An 18456-nucleotide genomic window follows, 5' to 3' on the forward strand; every position below is an offset into this window, starting at 1 on the left:
ATAAGTGTTTCTTTAGGGTAATAGAGGTATAGCAGGATAACCAGGATATATAAGAAAGGCAGTCTTGTGGGCTTTGAAGTTTACCAAAAAAGACTTGCAGATGAGTGACTGTCGTGTCTGGGGAGATGTGATAGAGCAAGTGACAGAGCTTGGGAAACCCAGCAGCACGACCCCAGGCTAGGCCTGTCACAGGAGGCCTCAGATATGACGTTTAAGCCGAGAGAGGTGGAGGAGTGGATGAGAGTAGCTGAGCAAAAAAATGGATGAAAAGGGAATATTGGGATTCATTGCATTTGCATGACGTTAATATTTCATTTGAGTTATGAGAGAATTAATTTTAAGTATAGAGAGCATGCAGATAATTCCAAACCTAGGAGATGGTCAGGTTTGCTTTTTGTCTTTGTATTGAATTAGTGCTGTGGGTGGAAGTTCATCTTATTAGCAGTCTGGTGTGCTGTAAGTAAACTGTGAAGTGAGGAACTGGACTTGCTAATGGATTTTTATTTATGCGCCACAGACATTTATTTGCTGATGGAAATCCTGGAAATGAACGATTATATTCTACAGAAGCAGAATACTGTTTTGCTGTGGCCTCTTGTGATGCTACCATTAACAAGTTTTGGGTGGCCAGGCGCATGAGGACAATTAGATGGGACCAGTGACAGTGGTTTCCTGTCACTTTTGCACTACGTAAAACCACATTCGGAAAGGGTAGTAAACTTTTGATGGGGGGAAAAAAGGATTAACTTTAGAAGGTTTTTAACTGATGAAAATCAAGCTCGTGCCACAGTAAGCAACATTTTCACACCATTAAGCATTGCGAAGCATTTTCCTTGAACTTCTTTTAATTTCTAAGTGTGGTTTGAGAAGAACCCCCGTTTCAAGCTTACAGTATATTCTTTCGTTGTCCTTATGAAAAAGATAGCGTTGCTTCATTGAGTTCTGGGGAAGATAATGTTGATGGAGATTGTTCGTGACTTGGAGTTGAATGAAAACACAAACCTTTCATTTATACATTTAGAAAAACTTTTTGAATAGCCTTTAATTGGTAGTTTTGTGAAATTAGGATAATAGGAGAAGATCAGTTAGAATGATAAAATCTGGGAGTTCCCATTTGGCGCAGCAGAAAGGAATCCCACTAGTATCCATGAGGATGCAGATTTGATCCCTGGCTCCTGGCCTCCCTCACTGGGTCAGAGATCTGGCCCTGATCTGTGGTGTAGGTCACAGACAGGGCTCAGAGCCCCAGTTGCTGTGGCTGTGGTGTAGGCCAGCAGTTGTAGCTCCGATTTGACCCCTAGCCTGAGAACTATATACTGCGAGGGTGGCCCTGAAAAGCCAAAAAAAAAAAAAAAAAAAGAAGAAGAAGAAGTTGAATGATAAAATCTGTTTTTATTTTTATTTTTTTTGTCTGGATGCTAGTCAGATTCTTTTGTGCTGAGCCGGGATGGGAATTCCAGAATCTGTTTTTAAATGTGAGTTATTTGAAATATTTCTCTATGGAAAACCACAGGAAGCTGGGCAAGAGGAAACTCAGTCCCAGCAGTGATTTGCCACGTCAAAGTCTTTTACTCTAACTTCACATCTGATGTCAGAGCCGCTCAGTGTGCACCTCTTTGTCGTCAACATAGAGGCTGTTTTAGTGGCTGGAGGGATTTTGTTTGTATTTGCTGTGAAGTACAAGAATATATTTCATCAATTGTAATGGTCTTCTAGATTCCAGTGTATGTCGGCAGTTTGGCCCACAGTTATCAAAAGATTATTATTATTGAAAGTTATGCTCGAGAGAAAGATTTAAATTATAGATATTCTAGTTTGATAGAAAAATCAAAGAATTACTGAATATGGGGTTTCTTTGAGGCTCGTTTATTTTCTCCTTTTGGGGAAATAAAGTGTAATTTAAGTAGTGTTACCTGAAAAAATCACATTACTTTTTATAATTCTTTATTCCTGAGGGTTGATGACTCAAAGGTAATAAATCATAGTCAACATTATATTTTCCAATGGTCCTTTTTAATATAGTTATAGAAGCTATTTCTGTCGATTCTTAATCATCTCTGCAGCAGCCACAGGAGATACAGATGAGGTTGAAACCTTGGATAACTTCATTTCATTTTTTAAAAATCTTCTCCAAACAAAATGTATGTTGAAACTATTCTACAAATTTTTACAAATTTAACTGATTTGAGTTTTTCCACTTAATACTTCTGTCATTATCTAATGTGTTTAAAAATCATTACAATAAGAAAGTATAAAGTATGTCATTTGTAAATAAAATAATTAAGTGTACCTAGATTAATAATTTTTTCCTCTTGAGAATAAACTGGACATTTGCTCAGACTGCTTCACTCAGTATGTGTGGTGGTTTCAGTTACATTATTTTTTAATTGATTTTATTTGTGAAAATTCATGAACTGTTATCCATTTTATAGGTCTCATCACAACTACATCAAGGAAACTAGACCGAGAGCAGCAAGACGAACACATATTAGAAGTGAGCATTGTTTTATTTTTAATTATTTAAAAACTATTATATCCATAAATATTATGGGAAAGGGCAATCTGACATTAACTAGTATTCATAGCTGTTGCTATTTTTATATTAGCTTCTGGTCATTAATAAAAAAGAAAATAAAGAAAACATTGTGACTATAGTTCAGGTTTCCATTACACCTTTTTCTTTCCCCAGAAAAGAAACAGATCTCAAAATATCAAGAGCACCATCCTGCTCCAGTCCCCTCACCTGGTTAGAACCACATGGCACACCTGTTAATTTTTTGTGTGTAATCTTTTGTCTTTTTTAGGGCCGCACCTGCAGCATATGGAGGTTCCCAGGCTAAGGGTCGAATCAGAGCTGCAGCTGCCAGCCTACACCACAGCCACAGCAATGTGGGATCCGAGCCACGTCTGCGACCTATACCACAGCTCGTGGCAATGCCAGATCCTTAACCCACTGAGCTAGGTTAACCGCGAGCCACAACGGGAACTCCGACACACCAACCGTCTTCAATGAATGTCAAAGGCTGGGGGGGGTAGGTGTAAGATACTTAGGACATTGAAGATAATATTAAAATATCAATGAGAAATAAGATTTTGTAATTGTTTACGTATCCTCTGTGTTTTTTCTGCAGTCCTTTTCTGGTTATATATTTGAGGGCTAGTCCTGGCATTGATTTGACTGTCTTAAGAGAATTTTTTCCAATCGCATGTTAAAAGTTGTGTTACTGGCTGCTGGTTATGGAACCCAGACTTAGGACCTGTTTAATGCTGAATGCTACAAATGCATAGTACTTGGTTGCACATCTCTTTAATTTTTCTTTTTTTCCTTTCCATGTCATATGAAAACTGATCAAAAGGAAATGTTAGGAGAGGTGAAAATTAAAATAATAATTATACTTTGGTTTTATTTGGAGAATTGAGAAGGTAGATCATGTACTTTTAATTAAAGCAGCTACTTAAATGCTCCGGACAAGTACTGTCAGGGTACATTCATTCACACTTTGATAATAAACAACAGAATTACACCTACCAACCCTCGAAAAGAACATAGTTCCCCAGAAAACTTCAGTCTGCTTTAATGTTTTTAGTAGTTCAGTAATTAATTAGGAAGGATGTGGGTAAGGCGAGAATAACTAGGGCCGTTCCTTTTAATGTACACACTGAAGTAAAAATGAACACTGATTTGAGGGCGAAATTGTCTCTTATGCTTACAGAAACATTCGCCGGTGTTCAAGAATCTCAGACCTTTTTATACCTAAACTGAACACATGAGTAATTTACTTCGAGTGACACTTATTTTACATTTCTTTTACTGAAAGTCTTATTTCATAAGTTGGTCTTGAATTTAAATGTTTAGTCCACCCTACCAAATGTGGAAAATGTCTCTTAAAAAAAAAAAAAAAGCCAAACAATAGAGAATGGTGATTACTAGTATTAAAAGACACACTGCTTAACGTGTGTTTTAAATGGATGATTTAGTTTATCTTGATGAAGCTTAAAAATGACAGTTTTTAAATGTAGTATGTGAAGATTTTATTGTTAAGTGTATAGAAGAGGGCTCTTAAATATTTAAATTCTTCGTGTGGGGAGTTCCCATTGTGGCGTAGCAGAAATGACTCCCAACTAGAAATCATGAGGTTGCGGGTTTGATCCCTGGCATTGCACAGTGGGTTGAGGATCTGGCTTTGCCGTGGTGTAGGTCGCAGATGCAGCTTGGATCCGGCATTGCTCTGGCTGTGGTGTAGGCTGGCAGCTGTATCTCTGATTCGACCCCTAGCCTGGGAACTTCCATATGCTTCAGGTGTGGCCCTAAAAAACAAAAATTAAAAAAAAAAATCTTCATGTATCTCTTCCTTTGCTTAAAAAATACTAAGTTTTTTTGGTGGCATTCACATTACAGTTAGGGTGTGGGAGGAAGAGGGGTGACAGGTAAGGAGGGAGCAAGGGCTCCTGCCACCTCCCTGAGTCCCCATGTGCCCCCTCCCAGGCTGTGGTCAGAGTGAGAGGAGATGGTGTGTGTCATGGCGCTGTGTGAACTGCAGAGGTTTATGCAAAAGCCGATCATTATTCACTTTGTATATAGTATATTTTTAAAACATTTCTTGATGTTCTCTTAAAAAAAAAACCTAGGTTACTGTGACAGACAATGGTAGTCCCCCCAAGTCAACCATCGCAAGAGTAATTGTGAAGATCCTTGACGAAAATGACAACAAACCTCAGTTCCTACAAAAGTTCTACAAAATCAGGCTCCCTGAGCGAGAAAAACCTGAACGAGAAAGAAGCAGCAAACGTGAGCCTTTATATCGTGTTATAGCTACAGACAAAGATGAAGGTCCCAATGCAGAAATCTCCTACAGCATCGAAGAAGGAAATGAGCATGGCAAATTTTTCATTGAGCCAAAAACTGGAGTGGTTTTGTCCAAGAAGTTTTCTGCAGCTGGAGAATATGATATTCTTTCAGTAAGTGGAGATCTGGTCTTCGAATTACTTGTGTGCTCCAACTATTAATCTCGTCTCATGTCTTCTCTCTTAACTGTATTCAGTAAATGCCCACAGTGTTGTAGGAGGTATGAGTTCATTGATCCTTTTTTAGCCGTCATTCCAGTCGTTTATGTTGAGAAGGGCATGACAGTGTTGCTCTTTACATCAGGCGTTGAACACGTGGAACATAGAGCATAGATGCTAAATGCTTGCAGTTGGTTCAGTTTAAGACCCAACCAATCCATGCTTCAGCTGGAAGACGCAGCTCCTCATTTGGTGTTTTTAATCTCCTCTGCCCATGTTTTATAGATTAAGGCAGTTGATAACGGTCGGCCCCAAAAGTCATCCACCACTCGACTCCATATTGAATGGATCTCCAAGCCCAAACCGTCCCTGGAGCCAATTGCATTCGAAGAATCATTTTTTACCTTTACTGTAATGGAAAGCGATCCAGTTGCTCACATGATTGGAGTAATAACTGTTGAACCTCCAGGCATCCCTCTTTGGTTTGACATCATTGGTAAGCATTCACGATTGTTTTCATTTGTTCTTATATAGGTTACACTGAGGAGAACCTGTCTGTGGTTTTCTGATTTTCGTGCACATCTCAGAATTTAAAATTGGCAGTAAGATACATAAGTAAAGGATTTGTTTTAAGTTGTAGTATTTTGGAGTTTCCGTTGTGACTCAGTGGCAAGGAGCCGGACTGGTATCCATGAGGACATGGGTTTGATCCCTGGCCTTGCTCAGTGGGTTAAGGATCTGGCTTTGCCTTGAGCTGCGGTGTAGGTTGCAGGCATGGCTCGGATCCCAGGTTGCTGTGGCTGTGGCGTAGGCCGGTGGCTACAGCTCCGATTTGACCCCTAGCCTGGGAACCTCCATGTGCCGCAGGTGCGGCCCTAAATAGCAAGAAAAAAAATTAAATTGTAGTATTTTGCTTGCACATTTTTTTCGCAATATCCACCATATATTGAACTTGTTTAAAAGAGGTGCCCTGTATGTACCTTATTAAAGTTTTTTTAAAAGCACATCCGAGAATAACAAAAATCCAAATGTTTAGTTCAAAAGCACAGCTTCGTTTTTCCTTCTTGATACATAACATATGGCATGTAACTATTTTTAGTGAATATGATTTGAATGTTTAAAGTAACTGTGTGATTGTCACATATCAGTATTTTATAGGGAATATGATTAAAAGTTTTAAGAATATTCAACTGTATCAACTGTGGCTGGCCACACCCGCAGCATGCGGGAATTCTGGAGGGGGGATCAGAACACCTCCGCAGCAGCCCTTGCCACAGCAGGACACTGCCAGATCCTTAACCCATTGCATCACCGGGGGACTCCAACTGTGGCTTTTTAAGTTTGATTTACGTTGCTTTTCATTCGTAAGCAAGGTTCACTAGATTAAATCAACCTGCGATTAAAAAAATTACATGCCTAAGCTAATTCTTTTTTTCTTTGTCACTTAATTTAGCTTAGACATAGAATATAATACAACATACTTAAAACTGTTTCACAGTAGACTTTGACATTGTAATTTTAAATTCTGATTTCTTTACAGTATTTTAAAATCAAAAGTATGCGTTGGAGTCGTCTCTAGTTGGGACCTAAAGCCCCTTTTCCCTCTTCACCCCTAAGCCCTCATGCCCCCAGTTGCTGTGTCTCTGCACGTTGAAGCCACAGGGGCCGCGGGGCACAGAGGGTTCGGGCTTTACCTCCTGAACTTTCACTCTAGACAGCTGGGCTGCTTTCCAAACTTTGATCTTTGTATGAAATTGTTGATGTTATCAACACCTACGAAACCATTACAGTTTAGTTTTAAATTAACAAAAAATTCTTTTCATAGTTCACCGCAGTCAGAACAGTTTGTTTGCTTTCTGTTAACTCCTGTCGCATTTCCAGATGAGCAGACACGGCGTCAAACGTCACGTGTGAACCGCCTTTGGAACGGCTCTGATTGATCGCTCTCTTTGTTCTGTGCTTGCCTTCCATGCTTGCTTCTTTTTGGCTGTGCCAGGAGACACACTTGCTAAAGAAGTGTTTTACATCTTTCAGATGACTTGTGACCTGAACTGTACAGCAGAAGGTATCTGCTGAGATCACATAATTTGCCTCAGATTATGAGATCTAAAAGAAAAGCATTGGTTTTTCGAACTTTCTGCTCTCCAGTGACCATCTTTCATTGCTTTACCTTTCCGTAGCACCACGTGGTCACCCATTCCCGTTGCAAACATTCCGACTTTCCATCCATCCCTAGATCCTTATTTTTAGATTTAACTGTGTGCTTTGTTTTGTGTGTGTGTGCTCTTTTGCTTTTTGGTGGGCTTTAGTCATAGAACTTCATCATAATGTTTAGATTTTATTTTCATTGCATTCCATTTTATTGCCGTAAGTATCTCAAGTTTGCTTTTTGGTGGGCTTTAGTCATAGAGCTTCATCATGATGTTTAGACTTTATTTTCATTACATTCCATTTCATTGCTATAAGTATCTCAAGTTCAGTGGCTTTGAAAAGAGAGCTTTATCTGGAATATAATGGGGAATGCGTTTGGATAATGTAGCACAGAAACCTTTGCTTCATTAAGCTTTGTGTTTGACAGCAATGGGAAAAATTTCAACTACTGTATTGTAAGAGTCAGGATTAACTGATGTTAACTACCACCTCTTTTCAGAGTTAACATTTGTTTTTAATAGTTCTTTTATTCAAGCAATATGCTCAAATTGTCCCACATTTTTTAAAAAAAAAAAAAGTCGGGGGGCGGGGAGGCTGCCCTGTGGCATATGGAGTTCCCAGGCCAGGCATCAGATCTGAGCCACAATTTTAGTCTATGCCACAGCTGGGGCAACACCAGATCCTTTAACCCACTGTGCGGGGCTGCGGATCGAACCTGCATCCTGGTGCTGCAGAGGCACCACCAACCCCCTTGCACCACAGCTGGAACGCCTTTAGTAAATTTTTAAATGGCCAGCTTGAGGTACTATATGATGTGGTATGTAGCTCCTGAGGATATACGTTAAAGAGGTATTCAGAATCCTTGAAAAAAAATGAAATGAAAAGTTAATTTGCTGGCAGTGTTATAAATGTTTTCTGTTTGTTCTCAGTTACTTTCTTGCCTCCTTTCATTGAGTAGTATCCTCTCACTTACTAGCTTCCTCCACAGTCATGGCTTAGTAAGTACACCCCATCTCTCCAGTTGGTCCTTTTCTGGTCTTTCAAAATGAAAGCTCCTGGGCATCACTTTATTCACTGTATCAGGCATTTTTCTTCCCGCCTTCTTTTCTAAACTGCCATTAACAGTTATTAGAAAGCCACAAAATAAATGAGAGATTTCATCCTGTGACCTGTTCTCACTTCTCTATTTCTCCTGTCATAAACTAGGCGGCAACTATGACAGTCACTTTGATGTGGACAAGGGCACTGGCACCATCATTATTGCCAAACCCCTGGATGCAGAACAGAAATCGAACTATAATCTCACAGTCGAGGCTACAGATGGAACCACCACTATACTGACTCAGGTAGGTGGAGGCCGAAGACGTGTCTGTCCCAGGAGGATTGACACAGCGTTCTGATCAAGGGTCCACGGGCAGATGGCAGTTGATTCTGCTCTCTGAGGTTCTCAAATCAGAAGTTACTACAGCGATAGTTTATGCATACCGTATACACAGGGATTTTTATTTAGAGAATGAAAATTCACCACAAATCCTGATTTAGGTTTTGCATGTAATTAACCAGTTTTGAAAAATATGAAAGAAGACTTCAGGAAAAAAGTTGTTATACCATCAATTTTTACTTTTATACTCATTTTGAATTGTGTTAGTATAAAACGTATCCCTATTGAGGATGAATTCTCCAAGTCATTTGCATTACAACTGGTTAAAGTGATTAATTTTCTTTTAAGCAGGTTTTTGGATTTTTCCCCTCTCCTTGGCTCTGTAATATAACTGAAAGTTGTTCTAATAATTCCTTTAACATCTTTGTGTTCCTAACTGATGATTAAGACATGGTCAGATTACTGGCATTTCAAATTTAAATGTTAACACTCTACAAATTACATTTAAATTCTCTTCTTCCTTAGCAGTTCTCTTTGATTCACAGTAGGGGCTGTTTGAGAATTTTGTTAAATGTGCCAGGTTTTGTTCTAGAAGCTGAATAGTAGGAAATAAAATCCTACCCTCTTGGAGTTTACATTAGAATGATAGAAGCTAAAGGCTTCTGTATAATTTGTTGTAGCCAAAAAGTAAAGGGAAGAAATTAAATGTTAGAGGATTAAAATACTTCTGAATTCTAATTTCCTATCTTTAGAATATATTCTTTTAAACCTTAAATGAGACAGATCATCTGCTAAATCAGTTGGCTGCCTTGAAGAATAAAAATTATAGTCTGTGATATCTTTTCACCTAATAAATGAATAGATCATTTAAAACCAGTGGGAAAGCGACCTTATTTCTTTCTCCAAATGCTTGTGATTTTTAGTGTATTTAAAATTGACAGATGTGTCATGCGTTGGGGTCATTTTGAGATTGTCATGTAAAAGTGCCAGCCCAGGATTAACATTTCAGTCTTGGGAACTGTTCTTATTGAAGAAGCTAGACTTTAGAGCATGAAAATGAGAGCAAAAGCATCGAGAATTGTAATAAATTTAACAGGGTAATTGTGAAAGGTTTAAAGGGTATAACGATATGTAGATCAGTTCAAGTCATTGACTAACCAGAAATCTAGTTAGTAAATGGTAGAAATGACCCTCTGTGCCAAGCGTTCTCCTTATTAAAGACGATCTTTCTACCTGTAGCATTTATCACTTATCACATAACTTCCAGTAATTGTCATTTTAGTTAGGATAGTTAAGAGCTTAGTGTGAAATATGCTGTAGATTGCCCCAAATTCCTGTGAAACCCAGTACATATATTACAGTCGTCTTTTCTCAGGGCCACAGAGTATCTTCAATTTCAGTGCTTCAGGTATACTTCAGTGACTTATTTTGAGTCGTCTTCCGAGAGTATTGATAATTTCCCGGTGAATTGCTGGCAGGGAGAGGTGGCCAGTGTCCAGAGGGCAGTTGCATGGCCCCACTGACTGCCCTGGTGTGGGACAAAGGGAACAATCCATAAATCAGGTTTTGATTCCCAGCCAGGGGCTGAGGACCGGGAGATGGGAATCTGAGCGGGAGTGGAGCGGCCGGTACCATCTGCAGAGAGGAGATCAGAACCGCTCAGGCACAGGGACACAGCAGGTAGATTCCTGTTTGTAGGAGAAACTCAGGAACCGACAGAACCGGTTTTGCTGCAGCAAGGTCAGTAGCAGCAGGAGTCAGGTCTGAGGGTTGCAGAGCTCTGGTGCCTCTGCCCCAGAGGTTGGGGTGGAGGAGCAGGATGCCCTGCCATTCCTCTGTGGAAGCAGCTCCTCTCCTTGCTTTCCTGTCATGCTGTTTTCTGCCCAGGATGCTAACCAGTATTAATTTAGGTCACTTTGCTTTATCTGGTATCTCAAGGTAACTTACCAATCCAGTCCACATTTTTTCTCCTTACTTTGAAACAGCCTTGCTTTCCTTTCTTTCCATTTCTCTGGAGCATCAGTGTTGCACACTCTGGAACAGACTATTTGGGTTGAATCAGGGCTCTGCCTCCTACTCCTGTGTGTGGGTAGGTGGTATAACCCTTCGTGCTTCCATTTCTCCTCTGGAAAGTGGGTAGAGACTAGATCTTCCTAGGACACTTCTGAGGGCTTACCGGGGCTCACCCTTCAAGCCCTCAGGCCTGTCCCCTCTCCCCCACAGCTGCCCAGGAGCACTCCCCACATGCTCCCTGGTGCACATCAGCCCTGGTTTGGGCTCTCAGCCCCCAACTTGGCTCCCAGGCACCTTCCTGTCTCCATTGTCTGTCCCTGTGATTCATCCCACGCTGCCCACTCATAGGAAGGTCTGCCTGACTGGGGGGGAGGATGGAAGGGGAATTTGCTCCCATCCGAGGGCTTGGGACACACAGAACATAGAGTTCTCAGACTCTGCTGGGAAGTCAGCCTCCGCTCTCGGACCCCACCTTCCCCCCGCTCCTTTACCGTGTCACCCCTGCTTCCAGGCTCTTCTCTGCAGTCTCTGAGAGATGGCCTGTTCCATTCCATCCCTGGCATTCATGTCTTTGACCAAGCTCTTCTTCCTGCCCCAGGAGATATCCATCTGCCGACCTAAGACCTATGCAAGCAGAGCCTATTTCCTCCTTAAAAGCTTCCCGAATGGCCCAGATCACCTCTGGACTTTTGAAAACGTCCTTAACAGTATATGACACTTCAGTAGGCTTTGCATGTGCGGGACTTTTCCCGGCGAGGTGGAAAGCTTCATGAGGGCAGGGGCTCTCCACATTTCCCTCACACCCTCAGTAAACCTAGCAAGGGATGAGCGTGTGACACCAGGACGTAGGTGTCAGCTGGATTGCTTTATCAGAAAGGATGGTCCTTACTTCAGCTGTTGCCATGTAGTTGGGATCCATTGATCTGGGAGCAGGATTAAATTGTCTCTGCCCAACACTCCGTGAGCAAAGTGAATTTTAAATGTATAGTGGAAATGAACATAGAATGGTTTAATTTATAGAATTTACCTTGATAACCATTGCTTCTGGGTTGTCATTGACCTTTCAAAGGAAGGCATCTATAGTTTTAAATGTTTCCGTGACTTTTACCTAAAACCTTTCTGTGGTTTGGTAGATGCAATTTAGTTTTCATATAGTTGAATGTTACAGATCCATCGCTGGCGTGTTCATGTTCTAGGAGAACACCGGGGTTTTCATGGGAAGACCCCCAGTCCATATGCCCACCCAGTGTGGTTAACACTGAGCCCATGTGCTCCTGAGACTTGGTCCTCCTGTGCCATTGGGAATAGGTCCATATGCACCAGTGAAGCTCATATTTCTTGTTTACAGCTGTGAACCATCTTTTCTAGTCAGTAGTGGTTCCCACCATGCCTCATGTCTCTTCAGTCTGAAAATTAATCTTCTGACTATCCAAGTTAAAAAAAAAAATAGTTTAGCTTGGGACTGAGTTTTTAAACATCTGTTTTTTTTTTTTTTTTTTTTTTTTTTTTCTTTAAGTTTTTTTTTTGGTTGGTTGGTTGGTTTTTGTTTTTATTTTGTCCTTTTAGGGCTCTACCAGCAGCACATGGAGGTTCCCGGGCCAGGGGTCGAATCAGAGCTACAGCTGCCAATCTATGCCACAACAACGCCAAATCTGAGCCATGGTCTGTGACCTACACCGCAGCTCATGGCCACGCTAGATCCTCAACCCACTGAGTGAGGTCAGGGATGGAACCGAAGTCCTCAAAGTCCACATGGATACTAGTCAGGTTGGTTACCACTGAGCCATGACAGGAACTCCCTCCTTTAAGGTGTTTATTCTCTGCGGACATACTTGACATTCTCTCTCTCCAATGTTTTTAAGTTGTTTTTAGGAAGTAAATGTATTTACTCTCTGTATCTGGTTTTGTGATCATGAAAGCATCAGGATTTTAAAGCACAAGTCTGATTTTCCTTTTTCTATTTAATGTCTATCAATAGGGGATTTGGAGTCTCAAAGATTAGAACAAGAACTGTCTCAAAGATTAGAACAAGACTGTCGAGTAGTATGCTCACCTCAGTAGCTCGCGAGTTACAGATGCAAATCTGATCCAAGAAATCAGTTCCCTCTGAATCCTGGCAAAGGAAATTCTTTACATGATTAATCTAGAAATATCTCTTCTGTGGAGACCTAAAAGAAATTAAGCCTGCATTTCAGAAAGAAGTGTGTTACATTTGTGTGTGTATGATACATTTTTCCCAAGAATTTTGAAACGTCTTAATTATCTTACATATGTAATATATCAATGAAAAATTTTAAGGATTTTTTTTTTTTGGATTTTGTTTGCTTTTATTTCTCGTGTTTGTATTTCATTTTGCTCAAAAATTACTGTTTTTTCAGTGTGCATCTGATTTTTTTCCCTGATGCTTTAAATACTAAAACATCATAATTAGGAATATTGTAATGTGACTCATTTTGTCATTACAGGTATTCATCAAAGTAATAGACACAAATGACCATCGTCCTCAATTTTCTACATCAAAATATGAAGTTGTTATTCCTGAAGACACAGTGCCAGAAACAGAAATTTTGCAAATCAGTGCTATGGATAAGGATGAGAAAAACAAGCTAATCTACACTCTGCAGAGCAGTATCGATCCACTGAGTCTCAAGAAATTTCGTCTTGATCCTGCAACCGGCTCTCTCTATACATCAGAAAAACTGGATCATGAAGCCATTCACCAGCACGTTCTCACAGTCATGGTACAGCTTTCTGCTCATTCTTCTGCCATTCTACTGTTCCTGGAGGGTTCCATATGATTGAGAGTGATCTTTAATCAATTATAAGGAAAACCTTAACAGATTGCTAATATGTTGCTTCTTCTAGGTACGAGATCAAGATGTCCCTGTGAAGCGCAACTTTGCAAGGATTATTGTTAATGTCAGCGACACCAATGACCACGCCCCCTGGTTCACAAGCTCCTCCTATGAAGGGCGGGTTTACGAATCAGCTGCCATTGGCTCAGTCGTGTTGCAGGTTACAGCTCTGGACAAGGACAAAGGGAAAAATGCTGAAGTGCTGTACTCTATCGAATCAGGTATTTTTGGAGCACTCCATAGGTTTATAACTTTGTACTTATTAGAAACCATGTTTCTTCTCTTCTAAAATTAGTTCTAGGAGTTCCCGTCGTGGCACAGTAGTTAACGAATCCGACTAGGAACCATGAGGTTACAGGTTTGATCCCTGGCCTCGCTCAGTGGGTTAAGGACCCGGCATTGCTGTGAGCTGTGGTGTAGGTTGCAGACGAGGCTTGGATCCCGTGTTGCTGTGGCTCTGGCGTAGGCCAGCAGCTACAGCTCTGATTCGACCCCTAGCCTGGGAACCTCCATATGCCGTGGGAGCGGCCCAAGAAATGGCAAAAAGACAAAAATAAATAAATAAATAAGATAAAATTAGTTCTAGATGTTGAAACATTTCTGTGGAACACTAAAAATTGCTTAAATTGATAGCTACCATTTTACATGTTAGGAGAAAGAGGAAAAAAAACTTTTTTAAATTTTTAACTCATTAGAAAGCAAAGATGGAGAGTCCTAAATTTGGGTAATGGTCTCAGTGATTCATAATATTAGCATAATTCAAAGCTCTGAGAAGTCCTGCAGTAGAAAAAACTTAATCTGACCAATTCAGGATTTCCAAAATGGTTTTAATCACACATTTTCCTCCATAAACTCTAAAGCAGCCCTAGGATAGTTAAGGCTGGCCAAATAATTTGACATTTTCTTTGAGCAGGAGATTCCATAACAGAGTGCCAACACATTTCATCAACGTCATGACTCTCCTTCCCCTTCCAGTTTTCACTCTTAGGCTGCTTTCACCCCCATGCATCTAACACAGTTTATGTTTCATTAATGGAATTGGGTTGTTGTAGTAGGTCCCAGGGTTGGGACCAAGACATGAAGAAATGTTGAAAAGTCTAAGAGGTCTCCTGGAGCAGGGTGGGAGACAGCAAGGGCAAGAAGACCCGCTGGAACTGGGGGCTGGGACAGTTCCACATGCAAGAGGGCAGGAGGCCTCCAGCCTTGCTGGGTGATCCCAGGAGGGACGATCACCAAGAAGCAGTGGTGGCGAAGTGAAATACCGCTGTTCCGTTTCTGTTTGATGCTGCTGTTCAGTCATTCATGTCTCCATTCCATGGAGACTTCATCTTTTTGTGTCAGGTGCCACGCTAGGCTTGTGCTTGATAAGTAGGGGTTACCATTGGTCCACAAATGTACATTCTTACGAAAGAATTCTCCCCCTGGTTAAAACAGGGGTCAGCTTTAGTGCGTGAGATTTATCCAGTTAGAAATCACTTCGCTTTGGAACTTGCCTGACTCATGCCAAATACTGTAAGTGATTAAACTTTGAGAAGACAGCTTCTATTTTTCCATCTTTCTCAGTGCCATTGTTAGTACAAAGATTGTACTTTCATTCGTTCTCTATAATGATTTCAGAATATTGAGATCATCCTTCAGCTTGATTTTTGTTTTTACAAATCCGTACATTAACATATTTAGAAATTGTGTATCTTTTCTAAGCATTAGAATTGATAGAGGTATATAGTAAACTGTGGATAACATAATCCAAAGCTGAGCTGAGCAAATGGAGAGCTCTTTAAAAACAAACAAACAAACAAAAATAAAACGAAACGCTGAGTTCCTGCCATGGCTAAGTGGAAATGAATCTGACCAGTATGCATGGCCTCGCTCAGTGGGTTAAAGATCTGGCGTTGCCATGAGCTGTGGTGTAGGTCACAGATTCGGCTCGGATCCAGCATTGCTGTGGCTGTGGCTTAGGCCAGCGGCTGCAGCTCCAATTCAAACCCAGCCTGGAAACCTCCATATGCCACCAGTGCAGCCCTAAAAAGCAAAAAAAATAACAGTGTGTCAACTTAAAAAATACAACCTGGAAGTTGAGAGTTAAGTTTTATTTGGGGTGAAATTAGGTCTTAAGCCCCTTAGATAGCATCTCAGGTAGCCCTGAAAAACCCTTCTCTGCACCCAGGAGGGGAGGAAGCTAGGATATATAACTTTTTGCAATAAAGGGAAGGTAGTAGGAACAAAGGATTTACAGATCACCGGATTTACAGAAGATTTACAGAAAACCCTTTTCTATGGGAAGATGTGAAGTTCTGCACTTACTGGAATCGCTCCTTGGATATGCATCTCAGCTGTGGACCAGCCTTTTTGTGTCTTCCCCTTGGGAGTGGCTGTTCTCACAGAAGACTATGCATGACATCTTTTGTCTTGCCCACTCCCTACAGCCCAGGAGGCAGGATTTCAGAGAGCTCCGAAATACTGCCGCAAAGAGGAAAGAGGGAATGTCCAGATATGGGCCATAAAGGTGAAGGGGGAGGTGCATCAGCCACGCGCACATTTTAGGCACGTTTTCTGCTGGTCTCTGAAGGTTACTACGAGTCACAGATGCCAGTCATCATTGATGGACGTTAGTGTTTTTCTAGGTATGAAGAGATGCCAGAATTTGGCTCATAAAACCTTCTCCCAAAAATATCTAACTCTCTGAAGACCTGAGCTTCCAGTTTTCCCAGAGCACAGAGGACCTCACGCCTGGTCTCCACCCTGAGTTTTGCTCAGGGGGTGCTGTGGGTCGGCAGCATCAGTGGCTCATGTTTGACTCCATGTAGAGGCTGATAGCAAGTGCCAAACTTCAGCTCACAAATACTTAACCAGTGTGTTTTATGTGGTTATCCTATTTTTATTTCCTAATATATTTGAAGTTTCATTTATTTCTCTGACCAAATTTAGGCCATTACTCACAAATAAGACCTCATATACTGTCTAAGTTTGCAGTGTTAAAATGGATTGTAGTGTGGTTGGTACCTTGAATAAGGATGATTTTTCCACTGCTTCAGAAATTTCACTGTTAAAAAAAAAAACAGTACATTCCGTTTGTGCATGCCTGAGCACTTCAATAAAATAATTTTCTTTTAGACAGGCTGACTGGCTTTGTGTAGGAGAAAATGTTAAACTTTCCCTTAGCTTTCACATAATTTTCAACAACTGGGTGTTTAAAATATGATTGTTGGTGCCTCACTGAAGGCATGTGCATTCTTTAAATGCTTGTGATGACTGATGGGATTAGTAATTTGGTATTCCAAGAATGGAACTGTAGCACCACTCAAAGAGTAGATAATACAGAAGGCCTTGCCTGGCATACAATTTGGACTTTACTAAATGTATACAATTATTTCCTTTAATGTCAAAATCATGCTGTACAATTACTTTATAGGAAATGACTACCATTACAGTACAGTAGAATTGTGTGTTTAAATATGATGGAATAGTAGGAACAAAAAATGGTCACACAGCCTTCATTCACCAGTGTATTCATAATCACTTGCTTCTGATTCGTGTCAGATTACATTTAATAAAGTTCAATAGAGTAGTTATAAATCCAGGCCCAAACACCACATGTTTAATTAGCAATTTATTGAGGGAAAGGTTTGGTCTGATCAGGAGTCTTTAGGGAAAAAGAAATTCATTAAAGAACATTTTCAGTAACAATTGAATTATGTGTTTAGAGACACATCAGTGCCATACTCTGGGCTGTAGTGGGTTTGGGTTTTTATTTTTTGTTTTTTGGGTTTTTTTTTAAGTAGATTATTGTAACTTCAAAACTGTTGTAACCTCTGGAAATAGCAGACAGTAAATACACTTAGTGACCAGAAATGGTTTTCTTCCCCAGACTTAGATTAAATAGAATTGCAGTCGAGGCTCTACAGAGGTTGCCGTACTGTTAGGCAATCACTGTTCATTGTGGGAAATAGCAGGTGCCTGCACAGCTCGCTGATCTTTGGGGGGGCGGTCTGTGTGTCATACACTCATAGCTAATGAGCACACATTTGCACGTTTGTGCAGATAACTGCCTGTTCAAATAGAGAAAACAGTTTAAGACTAGAAATCACCAGTATCTCCCCTAAAGTGAATGACAGGGCCTCAACCTAGTAATACTTCAGTCACTGCCGTAGTAATTTGTTCACAAAGGCCATATGTGTATTTCAGTCTTTGGTGAACTGATTGGACAAGGACAACTTCTAGCCGCTCAGCAGCCTTCAGTGTTTTTTTTTCACATAAATAGGAGGTTGCTCTCCCATGTGCCAATTTGATGGTTTCTGCCATGGCATATGTGTATGTAGGATTCATATATTAACTAGCTATGTTCCTGTTTAACCTTCTTGTTATCAGTGACGAGCTCAGCAATGTCTTTATCAAAGTGAAGATAACTGCTCATAATAAAAGAAGGTTTCTGAATTTCACATGGCTGATAAAAACTTTTTATCAGAGATTTCCAGTTAGCCACTACACATTCCTTTTGCTAATACCTTAAATGAAGTGCTGAATCTAACATATGGTTGTTAGAAATGATCGGAATATAGTATAAATATATTTATATAGAAATAAAAATATAGTACCTTAATGAATGTATTAATTTTTACAGCTACTGATTAAACCTCTTTGGTATTTATTTCTTTTCTTTTTCCATACATGTGTGAAAGTTGTTTCATTCAGTATTTGCCAAGTGTCACCTATGGGTCAGACACTTTTCTAGGCACAGGTGATAAAGTAATGAACAAAACAAGCCCTGTTTAAGTGGCGCTCACTTTCTAGTGGGAGAACAGATAAGAACAAAGTTGCAGTGTGTGCTCTAAAGAAAAAACAGGGTAGGAGTTCCCATCGTGGCTCAGCAGAAACGAATCTGACCAGTATCCATGAGGATGCAGGTTTTGATCCCTGGCCTCGCTCAGTGGGTTAAGGATCTGGCGTTGCCGTGAGCTGTGGTGTAGGCCAGCAGCTGTAGCTCCAATTCAACCCCTAGCCTGGGATCTTCCATATGCTGCAAACGCGACCCTAAAAAGCCCTCTCCCCCCC

General features: G+C 40.6%; 1 protein-coding gene across 11 annotated transcripts in view; it reads left to right on the plus strand.

Moving 5' to 3' along the window:
* FAT1 (FAT atypical cadherin 1) overlaps positions 1-18456 on the plus strand; it is a 131858-nt gene that overhangs the window by 76144 nt on the left and 37258 nt on the right. For all 11 annotated transcript variants that reach the window (XR_014831724.1, XR_014831723.1, XM_085002665.1 and 8 more), the window contains 6 exon segments: positions 2433-2494; positions 4630-4959; positions 5290-5500; positions 8362-8501; positions 13015-13290; positions 13415-13625. Coding sequence is in view for 9 of the 11 variants with exons in the window: in XM_085002665.1 (XP_084858791.1) it covers positions 2433-2494; positions 4630-4959; positions 5290-5500; positions 8362-8501; positions 13015-13290; positions 13415-13625 (1230 nt within the window). In the remaining 2 variants the exon portion in view is untranslated.

The sequence above is a fragment of the Sus scrofa genome, chromosome 17 (assembly GCF_054392235.1).
Source record: "Sus scrofa isolate SSC_HxYL_T2T_F1_AM1 chromosome 17, Sscrofa_HxYL_maternal_Yorkshire_Landrace_v2.0, whole genome shotgun sequence".
NCBI lineage: Eukaryota > Metazoa > Chordata > Mammalia > Artiodactyla > Suidae > Sus > Sus scrofa.